The sequence below is a fragment of the Globicephala melas genome, chromosome 1 (assembly GCF_963455315.2).
Source record: "Globicephala melas chromosome 1, mGloMel1.2, whole genome shotgun sequence".
Lineage (NCBI taxonomy): Eukaryota > Metazoa > Chordata > Mammalia > Artiodactyla > Delphinidae > Globicephala > Globicephala melas.
The window spans coordinates 35175500-35194249 of NC_083314.1; the positions used below are offsets into that span (position 1 = coordinate 35175500).

The 18750-nt window shown below is 43.6% G+C and overlaps 1 protein-coding gene across 4 annotated transcripts; it reads left to right on the forward strand.

Annotated features, from left to right (window-relative positions):
• The first annotated feature begins 762 nt into the window (after positions 1–762).
• On the forward strand, positions 763–17114 carry DYRK3 (dual specificity tyrosine phosphorylation regulated kinase 3). 4 transcript variants are annotated; one of them, XM_060293810.1, is made up of 6 exons: positions 763–981; positions 2856–2967; positions 8588–9717; positions 11109–11178; positions 12951–12982; positions 14719–17114. In XM_060293810.1, the coding sequence occupies exons 1-6, from the start codon at positions 905–907 to the stop codon at positions 14726–14728; spliced, it is 1431 nt and encodes a 476-aa protein (XP_060149793.1). In that variant the 5' UTR covers positions 763–904; the 3' UTR covers positions 14729–17114. The 4 variants fall into 4 exon arrangements, 3 of the variants coding, with proteins under 3 accessions (XP_060149793.1, XP_030728718.1, XP_030728717.1); XR_009562867.2 differs by lacking the exon at positions 14719–17114 and having other exon boundaries at positions 8588–9812; positions 12951–12999; XM_030872858.2 differs by having other exon boundaries at positions 12951–17114.
• Positions 17115–18750: the final 1636 nt, after the last annotated feature.

An 18750-nucleotide genomic window follows, 5' to 3' on the forward strand; every position in this document is an offset into this window, starting at 1 on the left:
CCTTCTTTCCAGGGGGTCTGGTGCAGCAGGACGAAGGCTGGGAATTTGGAGACATTTAGTTCAGGCTTCGCCAACCACATGATCTCCTCTGGCCTCAGTTTCCTCATCCTTAAAATGGCTCTGAGCCCTACCATCCGTGGCATCCCATTGCAGGGGAGTCAGGGGAGTCTATATAAAAGAGGGATGTCATCTAGTATGGTTATCGAGGTTAAATGAAAATATTCGTGGCGCCGGTGGTGTCACAAAATGGGATTATTACTATTGGTTTCCTTTGTTAACTCATTACCCTCCGGAGGGACGCCCCTCAGTGAAGTCTGAGAAATTACCCATGTCTTTCGTTCTTATTTTATTCATATTCAAGGGAGGTTTTAGAATTCTAGGCTGCAACTTGCTAAGAGATAGCTGACTGTGAGGTGCCGGCTGCCACTTCTGAGGCAGAAATCGGGGGCTTCTATTTCACAAACTCTCCGTCAGGGCCTTTCTCCGTCCCCAGCCGCGGCCCTCAGGCCTCAGCCAGCGACAAGAGAACCTCAGGCGGCAGGTTCCGAGCCTCCCGCCTCCTACCTTCCGGAGCCAGCTATAGCTTCCGAGACACGCGCCGCTCAGTGGGGAGAGGCCTCGGCCCCGCCCCTGTGCGTGTCCGCGTAGTTGCGCAGAGGCGTTTCCCGGGGCGTGCCGCGGTTGCTAGGCGACCACACCACTCCCCTTCCCGCCCCTGCTGCTCCTCTGGCTGTTCTCGACCCCAGCCAGTCCCCAGCGAACGCGCGCGGAGCTGCAGGGTGTGCAAGAGAGTGTTAACCGAGGAAACGTCGCGGCCCGGGAGGCAGCCGCCCCAGCGCAGGTGGACGCTGCTCGCCTGACCGTCCAACCGCCGCCCCTCCCTCCGGGGGTCCCGAGCTGACGGATGGGAGGCACAGCTCGCGGGCCCGGGCGGAAGGATGCGGGGCCGTCAGGAGCCGGCCTCCCGCCCCAGCAGCGGAGGTAACGGCGCCGGGGGATAACGGTCTGGGACGCCCGAGTGAGCCGCTGAAACTGGCAGGCGAGGTCGGGGGGCGTGGATGGACTGGGCTGGAGGTTGAGCGAGCCCCCAAGCAGGAAGGACGAGGGAAGGGGTCTGACTCCCTCCCCGGGACTGGCCCACCCTCTTCCTCTCCGTCAGCTCCCCTGCCCCCAGCCCAGCGCGGGAGTGGGCCAGAGCGGAGTTAGGGAAAGAAGAATTCCCACCATGGGGATTATTTCTGAAGTCCTAGATCGGGTGTATATGGTAAGGAACTCAGAAGCTGGGATTTTTTGTGGGGCTTTTTAGCAAACTGGGGGAGACAGGGAGCAATACCTTTTCAAATAAGCCCTGTTGCTCAGAGCAGATAACCAAGGGCTTTGCCGTGAGGGGTGTAGGTGAGGGGCTCTGCTGAGTAGGGCTTTCTGTGGATCATGTTTTGAGAGATTCTCCACCTTGCATTGTATTTTACACCTTAATGGAGAGTACGGACCACCTGCCCACTTCATTTGCATGGAGACTACCTTTGGGTAATTTTCTTTGGCTATTTATAGGAAATCTTGTAGGTCTTCAGTCTGTCTTTTTCTCTGTAAATGTGGACGTCTGTCCCATTTTGTTTGTTTTATTCGTGCTGTTGGCAAAGAATCAGTCACAGCCAGAATTTTTGGTTCTTGTCAATGAAGCAGTTCCCGGTAAAGGCATAATTTTATCAGAATGTAAGCATGTTTTTTAAAAAGAGAACATTCCAAAAATATTTGTAGTGGGTTTTCTGTTTGGTTTTTGTTTTTCGTTTTTTTTTTCTCTTTGTATTCCTATAACACATCGATTAAGAAAACTCTAGAACTAATTGGACAAAACAGTTTTTATAAGCCACTAAAATATTTCAGCATAGTTTTAAAGATTAAAAAAAATTCTTCCCTTGCAGCTGGCTCATTATCATTGTATTCATCGTCTATCATGTAAAAATGATACAATGAAATGCTGATGTGTGTTACTGGGAAATCCGTGTTCTTGGTGGCGGATGAAATACATTATTCAGAGCCATCTTGTGGATTAAATAAATCCTCTCCGTCTTTTGTGTTCCCTTACAGCGGTGGAGGCACAGTGTTAAAGAGCAGAGAAATGATCATTTGGCATTTAGCTTCCACCATCCACCAGAAAATTAAGTGGGTAAAGATGTGGAATCCAGTACCTTTTGTAATTTAGAGAATCCCTATAGTATTTGCCGTAGAATTCACTGTATTTTTCTACAAGTTAGATAGATGTTAAGTAGGAAAGTAAATAAATAAATAAAGAGAAAACAGCCCTAAGAAGGCCTTTTATTTCTTGCTTGTGAGACCCAGAAGTGCGTAGACTGGAACTACTCTTCCCTTTACAACATGTGGCCAACGGCTCAGAGAGGAAGGTAGAGTAGCCAGTGGTAGAGCTGAGATTAGAATCCAAGTCTCCGACTTGAAAATACAGTTCTCTGTCTTGTTTGTTTGTTCTGGTTAGATTTTAGGCTTCAGATTTCAACTAGCCTTCGTTTTCAAGTAGTAAGTTAAATGAGATTCTTTTGATAGCCCCTATTGTTAACAACATTCAGAAAGTAAGACTTATGTTAACGATTTCAAAATATAAACCTAGAAATGCTGTCCTTTCTTTAAAAATAAAAAAAGGAGGAAAAGTTGGGTTTCCCCTCTTCCTCTGCCAAATACCCCTGTGGTGTGTATTCAGTGCCAAAATGCAGTGTGGACATTTGTTTGTCTTAATTATTCTTTGTAGCAGATATGAAGCAGTTAAGACACAGGGTGTTTTGGAAATACAAATTTATATACTTCGGTTACTGACAGATTTTATCTGTAATTCTTTCAACTAGATTGGGTGATGGTGTCTATGATACCTTTGTGATGATAGATGAAACCAAATGCCCACCCTGTTCAAATGCACTCTGCAATCCTTCTGAACCACCTCTACCCAGAAGACTAAATGTAAGTAAATGAAGTAATTCTTTGAGCTCTACTGGGCCTGGAAAGGAGGAAGTGCTACTTTAAATGGACAAGGGACAGTTACATCTCACTGGTAACCCAGGCTCTTATTTATTCACTTTTGGTTTCTCTTGACTTCCAATAACAATTTCTGTGGTCCAAGTTCAGCTTTTCAGAATGATTTTGATTTGGAACCCACCTATTCCTTTCAATCACTGGGGTAAATAGGGGAAAAAATGACATGCTACTTTTATCTAGATAGTGGTTATTTTTTTAATAGAATGATATGTGCAGTATATTATGATGGCTCATTTTAACAAGAACAAGAAACAGAAAATACCTCTGAACTTACAGATCTGCAGATTTTCCCTGCACGGTAGAAATGCAGTCCTAGCTTATTAGTATGCTTAAGAGAACCATTTTATAGATCATAAATAGAACTTGAACAATACATTTTGGTTTCGATGCATTTAATCATTTTGGAGCTTGCAGACATTTAGCTTTTGACACCGTTTTATGTTTAAGAGAATAAATTAATTCCCATTCCCTCGGCACTCATGGAGTGGTAGGGAGAGCAGGGTTTGGACAAGTTCCATGATAGGGAGAATCTCTCCTGTGACTTTAAAATTTGCTTCATGTATCATCAATGAACAAACTGAATAATTGAGTAGACTAATTTATCAATAATTCTCCTTCATATTTCTGTTTAAGACCTAAAATTATTTCTATGTAAAAAACTGCTTGCATTTTTCATAGTCCTTCCCAACGGTTTGTCAGCTTTTGCCATTAAAAATCAACCCCTTCACTACTTTCAAGGCTAATAATATTACAAAATACGGGCTACATATATTTGGAAAGCTGGTCACCCTATTTTTAATCTCCTTTCTGAAGTGCAGTAAGTTTCCATTCTCCACAAGCTTATTTTTTTTAATATGTAAAAACCTCTAAGAGCTCCAGAACCACCTATATACTCCTTGTGTTGACTATCAGATTTCGTGGTTACTTGCTGACAATTAGCACATCTGTCTGGGAAACTTTTACAGTCGGTCATCATGTGACTTAAAGTCCATTTTAACTTTACTTCAGAGTTGGCCAGTGCTAATCACCATATAGTAGGGCAATTAAATTGTATGTTTCAGGATCAAACTGAATTTTTTTACTGTATGGTATTCAGAGTAACACAGCTTGCAAAACACAAGATTTTAGATTCTAAACCAATGGTGTCTTTGCAAATTTTGCTGAAAAAAGTGCTTTTGACCTCTTAGTAACACTTATAGTTCATTATGCCATGACTCCATTGTGAGGCGCTATTGCTCATTTCACAGAGTCCTTTGGCTTCATTGTTTATCCAAGATGCCCTTACGCTCTTGTTGTAAACTATAAATCACCTGCTCATAGGCTTTTATTGGGTTAGCTTTGTGTGGCAGAGATTTAGGGTGGAGAGCGAGGGAGAGGGTGGTGTTCTATATCTGGATGAGAAGGATATTCCTTTTCTGAATTTCTCAGCAAGATCTTTAAGACTTGATTAACACAGTTGAAGATTCTATTTGAAGTGTCGAGAGTGCTCCAAATTGATCAGTTCGGTGCTTTGTGACCACCTAGAGGGGTGGGATAGGGAGGATGGGAGACGCAAGAGGGAGGAGATATGGGGCTATATGTATATGTATAGCTGATTCACTTTGTTATAAAGCAGAAACTAACACACCATTGTAAAGCAATTATACTCCAATACAGGGATGTTAAAAAAAAAAAAGAGTGCTCCAAATTAAAAATGTATATGAAGCATTCTTAAATAAAACATGATTAATCTGGCATTATTTGTCTCTCTGGATATAATTACATAGTTAAATATTTGAAGTCGATTGCAGACATTGGTCAGTTATTGTGATTATAACCCTAGACTAGAAATATATAGTGTTTTGTAACTACTTTAACATGTGTGAAAATTGTAGATTCTCCTAGAACAATGGAAGGAAGATTTTATTTATAGCACAGCAGACTTGATACATAATTGATTCAGACCAGTATTTGAGTTATTACAGGAAAGGAAAGAAAGCTAAGGCGAGAATCCCTCCCTGTGTGGAAAAATTCCTTTCTGGAATTCTTCAGGTTCATTGGAGGTTCAAACCTGGACAGTCCACAGAGGACTAGACCTGAAGTGTCTCGTTCTGTTCTGGGAGCCACACTTGCAGAGAGACATAACGTGCAGCCCATAACATGTTGAGAACGTGAATAGGATATAGTAAGGCAGCCTGACCCAGGCTGTGTGAGGTGGAGGATGTGATGGGGATGATGAGCCTAGAGAAAAAGTGGTGAAGGCAGGACAGCCCCTATTAGGTATCTGAAGGGCTTTAACATGGAAATTTGGACACTCCTGTGTAGTTCCAGAGGGCAAAATAAGACTTAATTTGCAGAGAGATCTAGGCTCACTTTAAGGAAAAACCATGAGTCAGGAAATCCAAATGGCATCCTTAATCTTATTGTAATAGTTCTGTGGAAATTAAATTTCTGTTCTTATTAACATTCTGTACCTGAGACCCTCTCTTTATCACAAACAGAAATGAATACCTCCAGAGCCAGCACAGCCTTACATGTAGGCAGAGTAGGTGAAATACCCAGGGGTGGACCCTGGACCACAAATACCTTTCCTACCAGCTTGTCATTGATGACTGCGGGTCCTAGAGAGTCATTCCCTTGGGTTAAGGCATTGATCTTGTTAAGGGGCAAATATCTCTGGAGAGATAACCCATTAAATTGCATGGCAAGTTGAAAGGAGGTTTTATGTGGGGGAGAAAGTGGGTGAGGTGTTTCCATGCATCCTAAGGGAAGGCTGCTTGTGCAGGCCTTCATGGAGCAGAAGGCATAGTTAATGCCAGATGTCTGGTGGAGGGAGTCTGGAGCTGCAGAGGAAGGTACCACAGAGAGAAAAGCTAAGCTAAAAGGGGAAAGGGAGGGTGTATTGGAGTTTAAACAATATATTGAGAATTTTGCCGAATTGTTACCAGTGTTTTTAACATGTTTTATAGTTTCTGAGGGTCTTTCACATATATTATTAATTATAATTTGATTCACACAACATCCTGCAAGGAGGTATTATTATCCACATTTTAAAGATAAAGAAATTGAGGCTAAGAAACTGGGTTAAAGGTTAAGCCTACCCTGGGACCTACAGTTTTGGAGCAGTGTAGCCAGGACCCCAACCTAGGCCTTCTGACTTCACATTTCTTCAGAATGTGTCCCCAGGACTTTAGCAGTAAATATTTAGATGCATTTAGGTTAGGTAGTAAAAATTTAAGGAAAACTGGTTTAGATGCATGCAAATATTTGGTTTTGTTATGTAAATCTACCTAAAACCAAATAATTATAATTCCCTAGTTCAGCCAAACCTATCTCCTAATAGATTGTAGTGCCTTGAGGTAACCTGTTTTTTGGCACTTTTATAATTGTGAACAATTAGTGCTCATGTGAATGTTAGATGGATGGATGAGACCTTTTTTTTTCATCCCTAAAAACAGGAATGGTTATTTGACTTCATTGCTGATAAAAAAAAAAAAAAATGTTGCATTATATTTACATTTTAGCAAGGTGTTTAGGTTCTGTCTGCAAGCCTATTTTATTTTCTTGACTAATGATAGTTCTCTATTTTGGTATCAGAGATCTCTCCTGGTCCGTATCTTGCCTCTTTATTTAGAAACTCAATGCCAAAGTATGGCTACCGTTGTACTGGCTGCTTTGCTTATACGTAAGATGGTGCAGTGCCTCATTTTTGTAACGGTAGTACTATATAAATGTTTAAATTGATTAAATGACCTAAAAGAAGCAGGCAGAAACTAATGTCATGCTTTTATAACTAAATTAGGGGCTGTCTAAAGTATGCCAACACTTAATTTTTTTTTCATCCCTTTTTTGTTTTTTATATTTTCATCTTTTATATTTCTATTTATATAGGTGATGGGTCAGGTGTTGTTTGCTTAGGTTATATTAAAATTCTACTTTTTAAATGGTTGGCCACTTTGGATCATTACCTTATAATTTGAGTTATATTTTAAGAGATCATAAATATAGCTCAGAGCTTCTCTGGAATTATCTACCCCTGATCATAGAGGCTCTCAATCATACAGATCAGGGGTACAGTTATTCAGGGTCTGTTAAGAAAAATAGTTGTTCTTTGAAGTATCCCAGACTTTTTTTTTTTTTTTGCGGTACGCGGGCCTCTCACTGTTGTGGCCTCTCACTGTTGTGGCCTCTCCCGTTGTGGAGCACAGGCTCCGGACGCACAGGCTCAGCGGCCATGGCTCACGGGCCCAGCCACTCCGCGGCATGTGGGATCTTCCCAGACCGGGGCACGAACCCGTGTCCCCTGCATCGGCAGGCGGACTCTCAACCACTGCGCCACCAGGGAAGCCCAGCCCGACTTTTTTTTTTAAACAACAGATTTAGCACTTTTTTTCTTCTTTCCTTCTAGCACATTCTTATATTTTTCTTAGTATTTTTTTTAGTGTTTGGCTTTTTCGTTGTCTTTCCCTCCATCGAGTTTCAAAGAATCGTATTTCATTTCAGAGGTATTTAATAAGTAGAGTTTTCTTCTGTGGGTTATTGTTCCTTGCAGGAAAAGGTGATGCCAAATCAAGTAAAAAGAGTTGTATGCCTTTGTCACGTAGGCTTTTGTTGAGGGAGACTAGTGTGTGTGTCTATGAGCAAGGGAGGGAGAGAGAAAGGAGACTCTGTCTTTAGGAGAGTTTTACAAGAAGCACCCTGGGGCCTTAGATTCTCACTGCTATTCATCAGATACATAAAGAATTGGCCTTGGTGATCTCAAGAGTTCTCTCTGGATTAGAAATTTTGTGATTCAATGACCTGAGTTAGAAAGATGTGATCATTTATTTGGGGACCCAGGAGTAGATGATGAGGCCTTGGTTGATTCCAGGCCAAAGTCAACGTTCAGCCCTACTGGAGAATAGTACAGGCACTAGGAGAACCTGGTACCAGGTTATGTTAATGTTCTGGACCAAGGTTCCGAAGACCTGGGGATCACTTCCTGCCTCTGTCCCTTTATCATTTACAGAACACTTTAATATGTATTAATTTGCTCCTGGTACATGCCCTTAAGATTTGGGAAGATACTTGAAACAGTTTGTAAACAATATAGGACAGTATATATATAACAAGTGCCAGATTACGCGGTAGACTCGAAAAGCTGCAGTTAAGATGTGAGTGGAGCCGTAGTTAGTATGGGCTTGGAGTAGTTCTAAGTGGAAGAGGGAGGACTAGCACTGGGCTTTGAAAGAGCGTAGGATTTGAGTGGATGGGGTGAAAAGATTCTCGGTAGGAAGACATACCAGTTAGAAGGAATCTAGCATGTTTCGGGTATGGTAAGATGACCGTCTTGTTTTGAACAAAGGGGAGGCCTATGTAGCGGGGTTGGGGTGGCCATAGCAGTCGGGGAACCTAAGGATTAACATAACACGAGTTTCTAGAGACTCCTGCTTTTCTTATCTCACTTTTGGGTCTTTTAACTACACAACTGGCATGTTTTGTTGTTTTGTTCAGTCAGGGGGACGATTCTTTCATTCTTCCACCGTTTTTAGTGACTCTAACATGGATTCACTTCTCTTTGCCGTAGATCACCACTGAGCATTTAACAAGAGATCCAACTCAGCGCTTTCTGAATGGAGGTGAGATGAAGGTAGAACAACTATTTCAAGAATTTGGCAACAGAAGATCTGATACTTTTCAGTCAGATGGCGTCAACGACTCTGAAAAATGCTCTCCTACAGTTTCTCAGGGTAAAAGTTCAGATAGTTTGAATACAGCAAAATCCAGCAGTTCATCCAAAGCCCCCAAAGTGTTGCCTCTGACTCCAGAACAAGCGCTGAAGCAATATAAACACCACCTCACTGCTTATGAGAAGCTGGAAATCATCAATTATCCAGAAATTTACTTTGTGGGTCCAAATGCCAAAAAAAGGCATGGAGTTATCGGTGGTCCCAATAATGGGGGTTATGATGATGCAGATGGGGCCTATATTCACGTGCCTCGAGACCATCTAGCTTATCGATACGAGGTGCTGAAAATTATTGGCAAGGGCAGTTTTGGGCAGGTAGCCCGGGTCTATGATCACAAACTTCGACAGTACGTGGCCCTGAAGATGGTACGCAATGAAAAGCGCTTCCATCGCCAAGCAGCCGAGGAGATCCGGATTTTGGAGCACCTTAAAAAGCAGGATAAAACCGGTAGCATGAACGTCATTCATATGCTGGAAAGTTTCACGTTCCGGAACCATGTTTGCATGGCCTTTGAGTTGCTGAGCATAGACCTGTATGAGCTCATTAAAAAAAACAAGTTCCAGGGTTTTAGCATCCAGTTGGTTCGCAAGTTTGCTCAATCCATCTTGCAATCCTTGGATGCCCTCCACAAAAACAAGATCATTCACTGTGACCTGAAGCCAGAAAACATTCTCCTGAAACACCATGGACGCAGTGCGACTAAGGTCATTGACTTTGGGTCCAGCTGTTTTGAGTACCAGAAGCTCTACACATATATCCAGTCTCGGTTCTACAGAGCTCCAGAGATCATCTTAGGAAGCCGCTACAGCACGCCCATTGACATATGGAGTTTTGGCTGCATCCTTGCAGAACTTTTAACAGGACAGCCTCTCTTCCCTGGAGAGGATGAAGGAGACCAGCTGGCCTGTATGATGGAGCTTCTAGGGATGCCACCACCAAAACTCCTGGAGCAATGCAAACGTGCCAAGTACTTCATTAACTCCAAGGGCCTACCTCGCTACTGTTCCGTGACCACTCAGGCAGATGGGAGGGTTGTGCTTGTGGGAGGTTGTTCACGGAGGGGTAAGAAGCGGGGTCCCCCAGGCAGCAAAGACTGGGGGACAGCACTGAAGGGGTGTGATGATTACTTATTCATAGAGTTTTTGAAAAGGTGTCTTCACTGGGACCCCTCTGCCCGCCTGACCCCAGCTCAAGCACTAAGACACCCTTGGATTAGCAAGTCTGTGCCCAGACCTCTCACCATTGAAAAGGTGTCAGGCAAAAGGCTAGTAAATCCTGCAAATGCTTTCCAGGGCCTGGGTTCCAAGCTGCCTCCAGTTGTAGGAATAGCCAATAAGCTTAAAGCTAACTTAATGTCAGAAACCAGTAGTGGTATACCTCTGTGCAGTGTATTGCCAAAACTGATTAGCTAATGGACAGCTGGTGTGCTCAGAGATGATATGTAGGTATTTTTAATTATCTTGCAAACCTGAAAATGGAAAAAAAACCCAAGCCCATTCATGGATATGGTTTTGGTAGACTAGATATCTTTTTTTAACAAGGCAAAGCATTTTTATATGACTGTAAAAGAACTCTTGAAGGGCTAATTACCTAACCAGCTTGTATTGTCCATCCTGGGATACATAGTAAAAGGCACTTTATAGGTCAGTGCATCTTTTGTTATTATCGTCAGGTGTTCATCAACCTGTGTATTATTCTGTTGGTTTAAATCCCTTTCTCTCAAGGTAGACGATGTACCAGAAAGTATATCCTGAACATTCACTTCTAGTCTCCCTTGGCATCTGTTGCAGAGGGTTAATTTGGGACATGGCCGTAGTTATAGATGAGACTCAAAGCTAGATCTCTGGCGCCAGCAGCCTGTCCTGTGGGCTCATGCTAGGTGAAAGGGCTCACAGCAGAGTATGGGGTGGGGGAAGCTCCGGGAAGCTGTGGGTCCCCTAGAAAAGTCTCGTCACTGCTTCCAAGTGGCTCATTTCTCTGCCCTTCAATCCTGTGATGCCTGGTGTTTTTATTGTATGTTGTCGTTACTATTTTTATTTATTATTATTTTGCCACTGGTTTGTTTCCTGGGCACTCAAAGCGTTTTACAGACATCTTGCCACTTCACAAAGTACTGGCTTTAAAACAAGTCATATGCATCCCTCCTCCCATCTCTAAGGAAGATAAAGAAGTTCTTGGCCCCAAATGACCCAGAACGTTAAAGGTAGAATCAGCCTGCAAACTGCAGTTCTGCATTTCCATGGACTCTTTCCTTATAAAAGTGATTGCTATCACATAACCCGAACTACAGCTTCATTGCTTTCGCTCCTCTTTCCAGCTATCTGCCACCTTAATGTGCCACAATTTTCTCACTTTCAGTTTAAACCGAAGACTATTCCCTAGACTGGGAGTGAGCTTCAGATATAAGAAGAAAATCCAGAAACTGGTGGTAATCCATTTCATTTTTTCTTCACTTCAACGTCCTCTCTTTTTCTCTGCTAAGATTTAAACAGTGAGGGCTGGTGATAAAACTACTTGCTAGCCAGATGCCTTATTCAGAAGGACGGTGAAAGGGACAGTAACTAACTCACTGCTGCAGTTTTGCTTTCTTCCCCCTGCCGTGTCTCTACTTCCACCCTCCTCCAAAACAAGAGTCCACCTGAACTCTGTCCCGACAGTGTGTCCTTCAGAGTAGACCGTTGCTTTCTCCAACACTGTTCTCAGGACTATCCAGTTCCATTTTTATGATAGAATTTAGTCTCTACAGATTCCATAAGGTCGGAACGAGGCTGTTTTTGTTGGGCAGCACAGTCACAAAAAGAAGGAAAATGCCATGGGCATGTTACTTAAGGAACCTGTGCCTTAACCAAAAGTATTCCTCACAGCACAGGCTGTGAGAACAAATGTCCAGAGCATGGCCCCAGCCTGTCAGGCACAAGGACCACAGGGCAGAGAAGGGTTCAGACTGTGACCTCAGCCTCTTAAAATGGGGATGTCCTGGTACTTCTGTGGACTGAGCAAGTGGACTATTTAAAACCTTAATTATTTCCCCTACCCCTAGTTTAGGGAAGGCAATGGCATATGCAGCTCCTTTCAGCCCCCTAACTCCTGCTGAGTGCTCGAACTTACAGAGAAGTGGTGTAAGCCTCCTGCCTTATCTAGGCAGAGCACATGGTGAGGTGGCCTTTCCAGTCGTTATCTGTGTGGGAGACCTGCTCTCTTAAGCAAACTGTGTTGAAAGGACTGCAACCCCAGACGCATCTGCCACGTGCAGGATTTCGATGTTTGTGTTGTCAGTGAGATGTCTCCTTGGTCAGCCAGCATTGTGTGTGACTTGGGAGAGAAGGGAGCCTGTGGCCGAGGTTGGCATGTGGTCTGTTTTTGTGTAGTGAATGGACCATGAGGTTACAGAACCTGGGCCAAGCGACAGGATATAGACAACCCATGACATTGTACCCATTCTAGAAAGCTCTGGGAGGGTGAATGGGTGTGTTCATGCCTAAATTTGGCAACCTAGAGGGTGACGCAGAGCAGAGTCATTCAAGTTGGCATGGCTGTCTTCTGCAGGCCGGTTCAAGTTCGGGGAGAGTGGGCTGCTCTAAAACATGGCGTTTGTACCAGATGGATTTGAGGAGGTTTATGAGTGTTTCAAGTTTAGGGACAATTGTAGTTTTTAGAAGCTGTCACCCTTTTTCTAGCCACTGTCAGATTTTTGCTTGGATCCCTGCCCAGCCATAGCACTGAATGACCAAATTGGATCAGAGTTAGTACAGAGATTCAGGCTGTGTCTTACGGTTGCTAGATTGTTCTTCAGCCATTTTATCATTTCAATTAAACAGGTCAAGTTGGTTGACTTTTTTTTTTAATATTTATTTATTTATTTGGTTGCACAGGGTCTTAGTTGTGGCAGGCGGGCTCCCTAGTTGCGGCTCGCCGGATCCTTAGTAGCAGCGTGTGGGCTCCTTAGTTGTGGCAGGCAGGCTCCTTAGTTTTGGCTTGCAGGCTTCTTAGTTGTGGCTCACCCGTTCCTTAGTTGTGGCACGCGGGCTCCTTAGTTGTGGCATGCGAATTCTTAGTTGCAGCATGCATGTGGGATCTAGTTCCCTGATCAGGGCTCGAACCTGGGCCCCCTGCATTGGGAGCGTGGGGTCTTAACCACTGTGCCACCAGGAAAGTCCCACCTTCTTTTATTGATTTTTTGTTTTGTTTTTTTTTTTACAGTGTGGAGTTGGAGAGCAGAAAGGTACTCCAAGGTTTGTTCCTGGGTGTGGGTTTGGGGGGCTTGGAACTACATTTGTTGAATCACAGTAAATGAAGTAGTATGCACCATCATGAATGAGGAACACTCTGTATTGCTATTTGGAAACTGGATATGAGGCTCCCAATCTCAAAATCAATGCAACTTTCTCCAGGGGTCAGCTATTCAGAAAATCTTGGCTTCAATAGAAGGTCTAAGGTATATGGGCATTCAGGAGGATCTGCCCAGTCTTCCAGACAGAAACATTTCCACTATCGTGACAAAGGGATGAGGGCAGTTTGGCTGGGTTGCGTTGTTCCCTGAAGTGTGTGGGTAGAATGGCTTTTGTAGGTAGAAGGCAGGGACCAGGCTGATTCATCTTTGCAACACCCTCACTTGGGAGCAGCAGCCAGCACCTTCCCCACCCTTCACCACCACCATCATCACTCCCTCCTCATCTCACTTGGTTCCTCTGAATCTGGATCCCATGATTGTGTCTCGTTGGCATCCTCAATTCCCCTTCCTCCTTGCCCTTCTCACTGAACTAGCCTCATAATCCCTCAACATGGACCAATTATACATCTGGATTCTCACCTGCATTGTCCACTTTTGGGGGAAAAGATTGTTCAGTTGTGAAAATGGGTACCCCACAAAATACCAGGCAATGAACCTGCAGCATTATCTCATTTGCTACCTCTGCAGGACGGGAGTTATTATTATCCCCATTAACCAGATAAGAAAACTGAGGCTCGGTTAGTTTTTTTCGATGGTAGATTTGAGGAGCATCTTGGGGAGATAGAATTATTTATGCCTTACTTGTTTGTCAGCTAAGAATAGCTGCTGCTATTTTAATTTTATAATGTCAGTGTCTTTTTGACGCCCCACCCATCTTGATTAAATTATCACTTTATTTGGTCAAGATTTTTTGGAGCCAATGAGAAGGATGACAGTAGAAACCAAAAGTGTTTGTTTTCCTTACATCTCTGAAGGTGACAAAATCTGGAAGAGGAAATGAGGGTGAAGTCCCAAGTTTCTGATTGAGCTCTAGGAATGAGGTGGCAGGTTTCTTTATATCATCTGTTATTATCATTGTCACTAGAATACAAAGGTCATTGAATCTTACTGCATGAGTTAGTTTTATCTTTAACCACTCAGCTCCAAGAGAATGCCAGAAATTGTCTGCTGATTCTCTTCGTGTGTCTTCTCCATATCTTACTTCTGGAGATGATGTTCAGGTTTTTTAAAGATAACAGTTTCTAAGTTGAGAAATGGGAGAAACCGTGTTCTAATGTATTCCTTGACTGGTCTGTGAGCACCGCCTTCCCAAAGCCTTGCCAGCTACTACATGGCTTGTCAGCAGTCCTTTGGATGTTTCCCAAAGTTCACTCCAATTCAGTAAGAGTCAGCAGTGAGGTGTAGCACACAACAGGGGCTTAGCAGGGAATGCAGAGATGGGTGGGTGATACGGTCCCAGCTCTTCCTGACCCAAACTTGCTGTGACTGACTTTTAGCCAGTCCACTTCAGTGTCTTCACTAGCAGGCAGTGGACTTCTCTTGCTACTCAGAGTGGGCTGTGGGCCAGACCAGCATCATCAGCATCTCCTGGAAATGCAGAGTGCCGGCCCCATCCTAGACCTTATCAATCAGAATCTGCACGTTAACAAGATTCCCAGGGGGTTCACACGCACATCAAAGTTTGAGAACTGGATTCTGAAATACACACTAACAACCGTCATTCTCCCCTTGCCCCAGGAACGAATAAAATAGTGAGGAGACCTGGGTTTGATGCCTGACTCCGAATATATTTCATCTCTGACTTGGGCAAGCTGCTTCCTCTGGAGCATCACAACATTGAGGTGTTTCTCCTGATTAAGGAGAATGGAGCTTAAACGCCCAACACCCACACAACTCTGACCCGACTTTTCTAACGGTAAAGTGAGAAACAAAAGCCAGGCCGCAAAGAGTGGAGCGGGGTCACTGTTTTTCACTTTATTTTAATTTATAGGAAAATTTAAATACAATTCTAGGTGGAACTTTTAAACGTTTTTAAAAAATTGTTTGAAAAAAAGAAGCATTTAAGTCAGATCCATTTGGCTTTCCTTGCCACCTTCCCAAGCTCTTTCCATTCCCAACTGCCATCCAGGCAGGGACTCTTCTCACCCCTTTTATTGATTTTTAAATTTACAAAATCAACTGAGTTTCCAAACTGTTATTGACACAGTACAGAGCTGGGTAGGAATGTTTGTTTTATTTCATTCCTAAAATCATGTTTTTCTTTCAACATGGAAAATTGGCTAGTCCAGCTAATACCTGCTCATTTTATTAGACTCCATCCCACTTTCTACCCTCACAGTGATTGATCTGTTCATCATGTGCTATCACGATTTCTCTTGTGTTAGAGTGCGAGCTTCAAATGGGCATTCCCATTCATCATGAAGCTCTGTGTTAATCGGTTGTGATGCTACCGAGCATGTGCAGATGATGCAGGTTTGTTTCCGTCCGGGTACCAGGAGTGTGCTCACCTCTTGTCTTCTTTCAAGTCGACCTATGTAGTCAATCTCCCATCTCTTCTTTTTGAGAGAGGGTAATTGGAGAAGGGTTATGTGAGGCCACCTTCTTCTGGTCCGGTATTTGACACTGATAATAATGAAAAGGAAAATGCAACCATAACCTAACTATGGTATAAAGATTCTGCTTCTGTCTCCCAGGGGCTCTGTGAAGAGGGAAAGAGTCTAACCCGCATCTCCTTTCCCAGATGAAATTAATTTATGACCATAGTAGTATACTTTATTCCTAGGTGTTTTAAGGTGCGGATTGGGACAGACAGGTTAGCTGGCTAATGTCATTGTATTTTAGTTTTCATGACACTGAATCTGTTAAGAACGGGGTTTCTTGCGTGATCAAAAAACTGAACAAAAGATTAAACAAAAATTTCAACTGTGAAACAGTCTGGATCTGTAGCAGCTGGTCATGTTGAAACTTTCTGTTTTGCTGAATTCCTAACTAGGCATAATTAAAGTTAAATGCGAAATTTTAGGTAGCAGCCGATAAATTGTTCTGGGATTTCCTAACAGAATACTCCTACTACTTTAGTGAATCATGGAAAACTCTTTCTCATTTACTTTTGATTATTTCTCTTTCATCTATTATTCAATGTCATGAACACAGAAGTTGGAAGAGTGACAATGATTGTTCTAGACTGCGTCTGTATGCTTTTTCTCCTTTGAGAATTAAGGATAAGAGCTCATCCTTTGAACCAGGTAGAACTGCCGGAACACGCTCTCCTCTGTCTCTTCAGTCTCGCCAGAGGTGACCAGTCTGTACAGCCCTATAACTTAATATGCACAGAGCAACTGCAGGCATCCACAACGTGAACAACCTGGGTCTTCCAAACAAGGAGAGAGAGACAAGGCCAGGGATCAGCAAATCAAGGAAGAGTTGTCCTCTGCCAGGAATCAGCCTCTCAGTTTTTAATAACATTTTTAATATCCTCTTTTCAACATAACATGTCCCACTTTCACCTTCAAGCTGTGCTTCCTAAAGCCCAAGATTTTAAAAGAATTTACTTCCAAACCTGGCCTTCAACCAGAATGTGATTAGGGGTAATCCTCTCCAAGTGTCTGTCAAATTATGCCTGCTAATTTCAGCGAGAAAAGTTTTTCAGTGAACCCAACCATGTAAGGACTAAAAGCTCTCTGGTCCCTGAGAGCCATAGCCCCTGAGATAAGCCAGAGCTACAAATATATCGTCTAGACTTTAAAGAAAGGATATGATTCTTAATATAGCTCAGCAACCACTAAGTGAAGCCCAAGCTCTCATAATTTTTTCTGTGACAGGAGAAGCCTGCCTGACAGTTGACTCGAAAGATTCTCACCTCTTATTGCTACTACAGAAATAAACTAAAAAGAAAGGACTCCCCTAAATCAGGCCAGATGGTGACCTGTGGCTATTTCAGCTCAGGATGTCAGCCTCTAAAGCATCAGGTTTGAATCATTTGGGATCATGGGATTCTATCATTGTTCACTTGAATCTGCTGACACACTTCCTCTGGAAAGCGCAGTTTGGCATGGATGAGTCAGTGTTTTTCTGTTTTTTTTTTAATTTTAGGTTGTTCGTTTTTTAAAAAATAAAAATTGCTTTGAGAATTTTTCAGCATCTCATAACTTTCAAAACCAAGGCTGACAACTTTCCCAGCAGGCCCTAAGTGCTATACTCTGAAATGTTCCCAGTGTGGTAGGCAAGTTATCAATCACTGAATTTTTAGGGCTGTGCTGCAGGTACAGCCTCTCTTAACTTGATGGCAATGACAGAGAAAGAAATGCTCGAAAAAGAAAATATTGGGATGAGAAAAGGAGTGGAATGAGAAACAGCCTTGTAGAGATTCATCCTATAATATCCTTTTAGTTCCCCAGAGCGCCTGTCCATAAGCTCTGGCATTGTTGTAAAGAAGGGAGATTGGGAAACAGGCGCAGTACTCAGGGATGGCCTGCTTCCCGGAGCCCTCACAATCGGCTCTCCCATCAGGAGAGAGTTATCACGTTTACTCTCCTGGGGCCTAAGCTTAGCTTAAGGATGAGGTCTGGCAAGCAGTTTAAGGAATGCAGCTTATTTGGGAAGTTTCCGGGGTTTTTGTCTGCGGGTAAGTAAAGCTTAAGGGAACTGAGCAAATGGAAAGGGAAAGAATGTTTTTGGGGCCCTCAGGCACCTTAGCTGCTGCCTGCTTCTGATTGGCCCTGAGCCCTTCCTGCCCCGGCAACAGGAGCTAAGTGGACGCGGAAGAACTGCCTTCTGCCACCCTTGAGTTGTCCCTTGGCTTCTTGAATGGGCTTCCTGCTTTAGGAGAGCAGGGCCTAAAGCTAGAAAAGGACCTTCCCATAACTCACATGAAGCTGCTGCATGTTAGAAAAACTAACTTCGGCTGGAGAAACTACAGGCCAGGGGGAAGTTAAAAGAACATAGCTGTTCAGATTTCCCCATGATCTAGTACACCCCAAGCCAGGACACTCCTATGGTTTTTTGTTGCGTTTAAGGCAAAAGCTTATCAGAGCTTAGAAAAGGCAGTGAAATGGCAATGAGAGCTCAAGGTGTGTTGTCCTTTGCCTTGCAATGTCCGGGAAGGCATCCGTCCAGAGGCACATGAACTGACTGTGGCTGGACGGTGCCAATGCTGAGGGCTGATCTTGACCTTTCTGTAGCATGCGTTTGGGTGCAATGCGCCCTGCTTGTTTACAGAGGCTGCTCAGCCCTGCCTCTGCAAGTGGCTGCTGACAGCTTCTGATGGCAAGCAGACTCGGGACACCCAATCCAAACCACCGCGGAAAATTCTTAATCATCCCTGGGGGGGATCCCTGGCCCAAACTAAACTCACCTCTGCCCTTCCGAAGCCCGTCCATACAGGCCTTCATTGGTGCATTTATTCTCTTGACAGTGACTTACTGAGCAACTGCTGTGTGTGTGAAAAAGTGCACTCGAGTGGCATTTGCCAGGGATGGAGCGCGCCAGCAGCACTGTCGACTGTTTGTTCAGAATTTTAAAAAGCCAGGCAGTGGAGTTAGAGAAAATGCCAAGTTATCCACAGTCCGTTCTGGTTTTAAAATTTGAATAAATCTGCAAGTGAATGGGGTAGGAAGGGGAGAGAGTTTCAGAAGAGAATGTTCTTAGTCTGCCGAGAGTTGGAGTCTTGTGTTCGGAGCTGAAGGCTGAGGAGGAAAGATGGTGTAGAGACACGCTATCCCCTTGCTACGTGGCTCTCACTTCCCTCTGTTTCTGACCTTGAAGATGAGA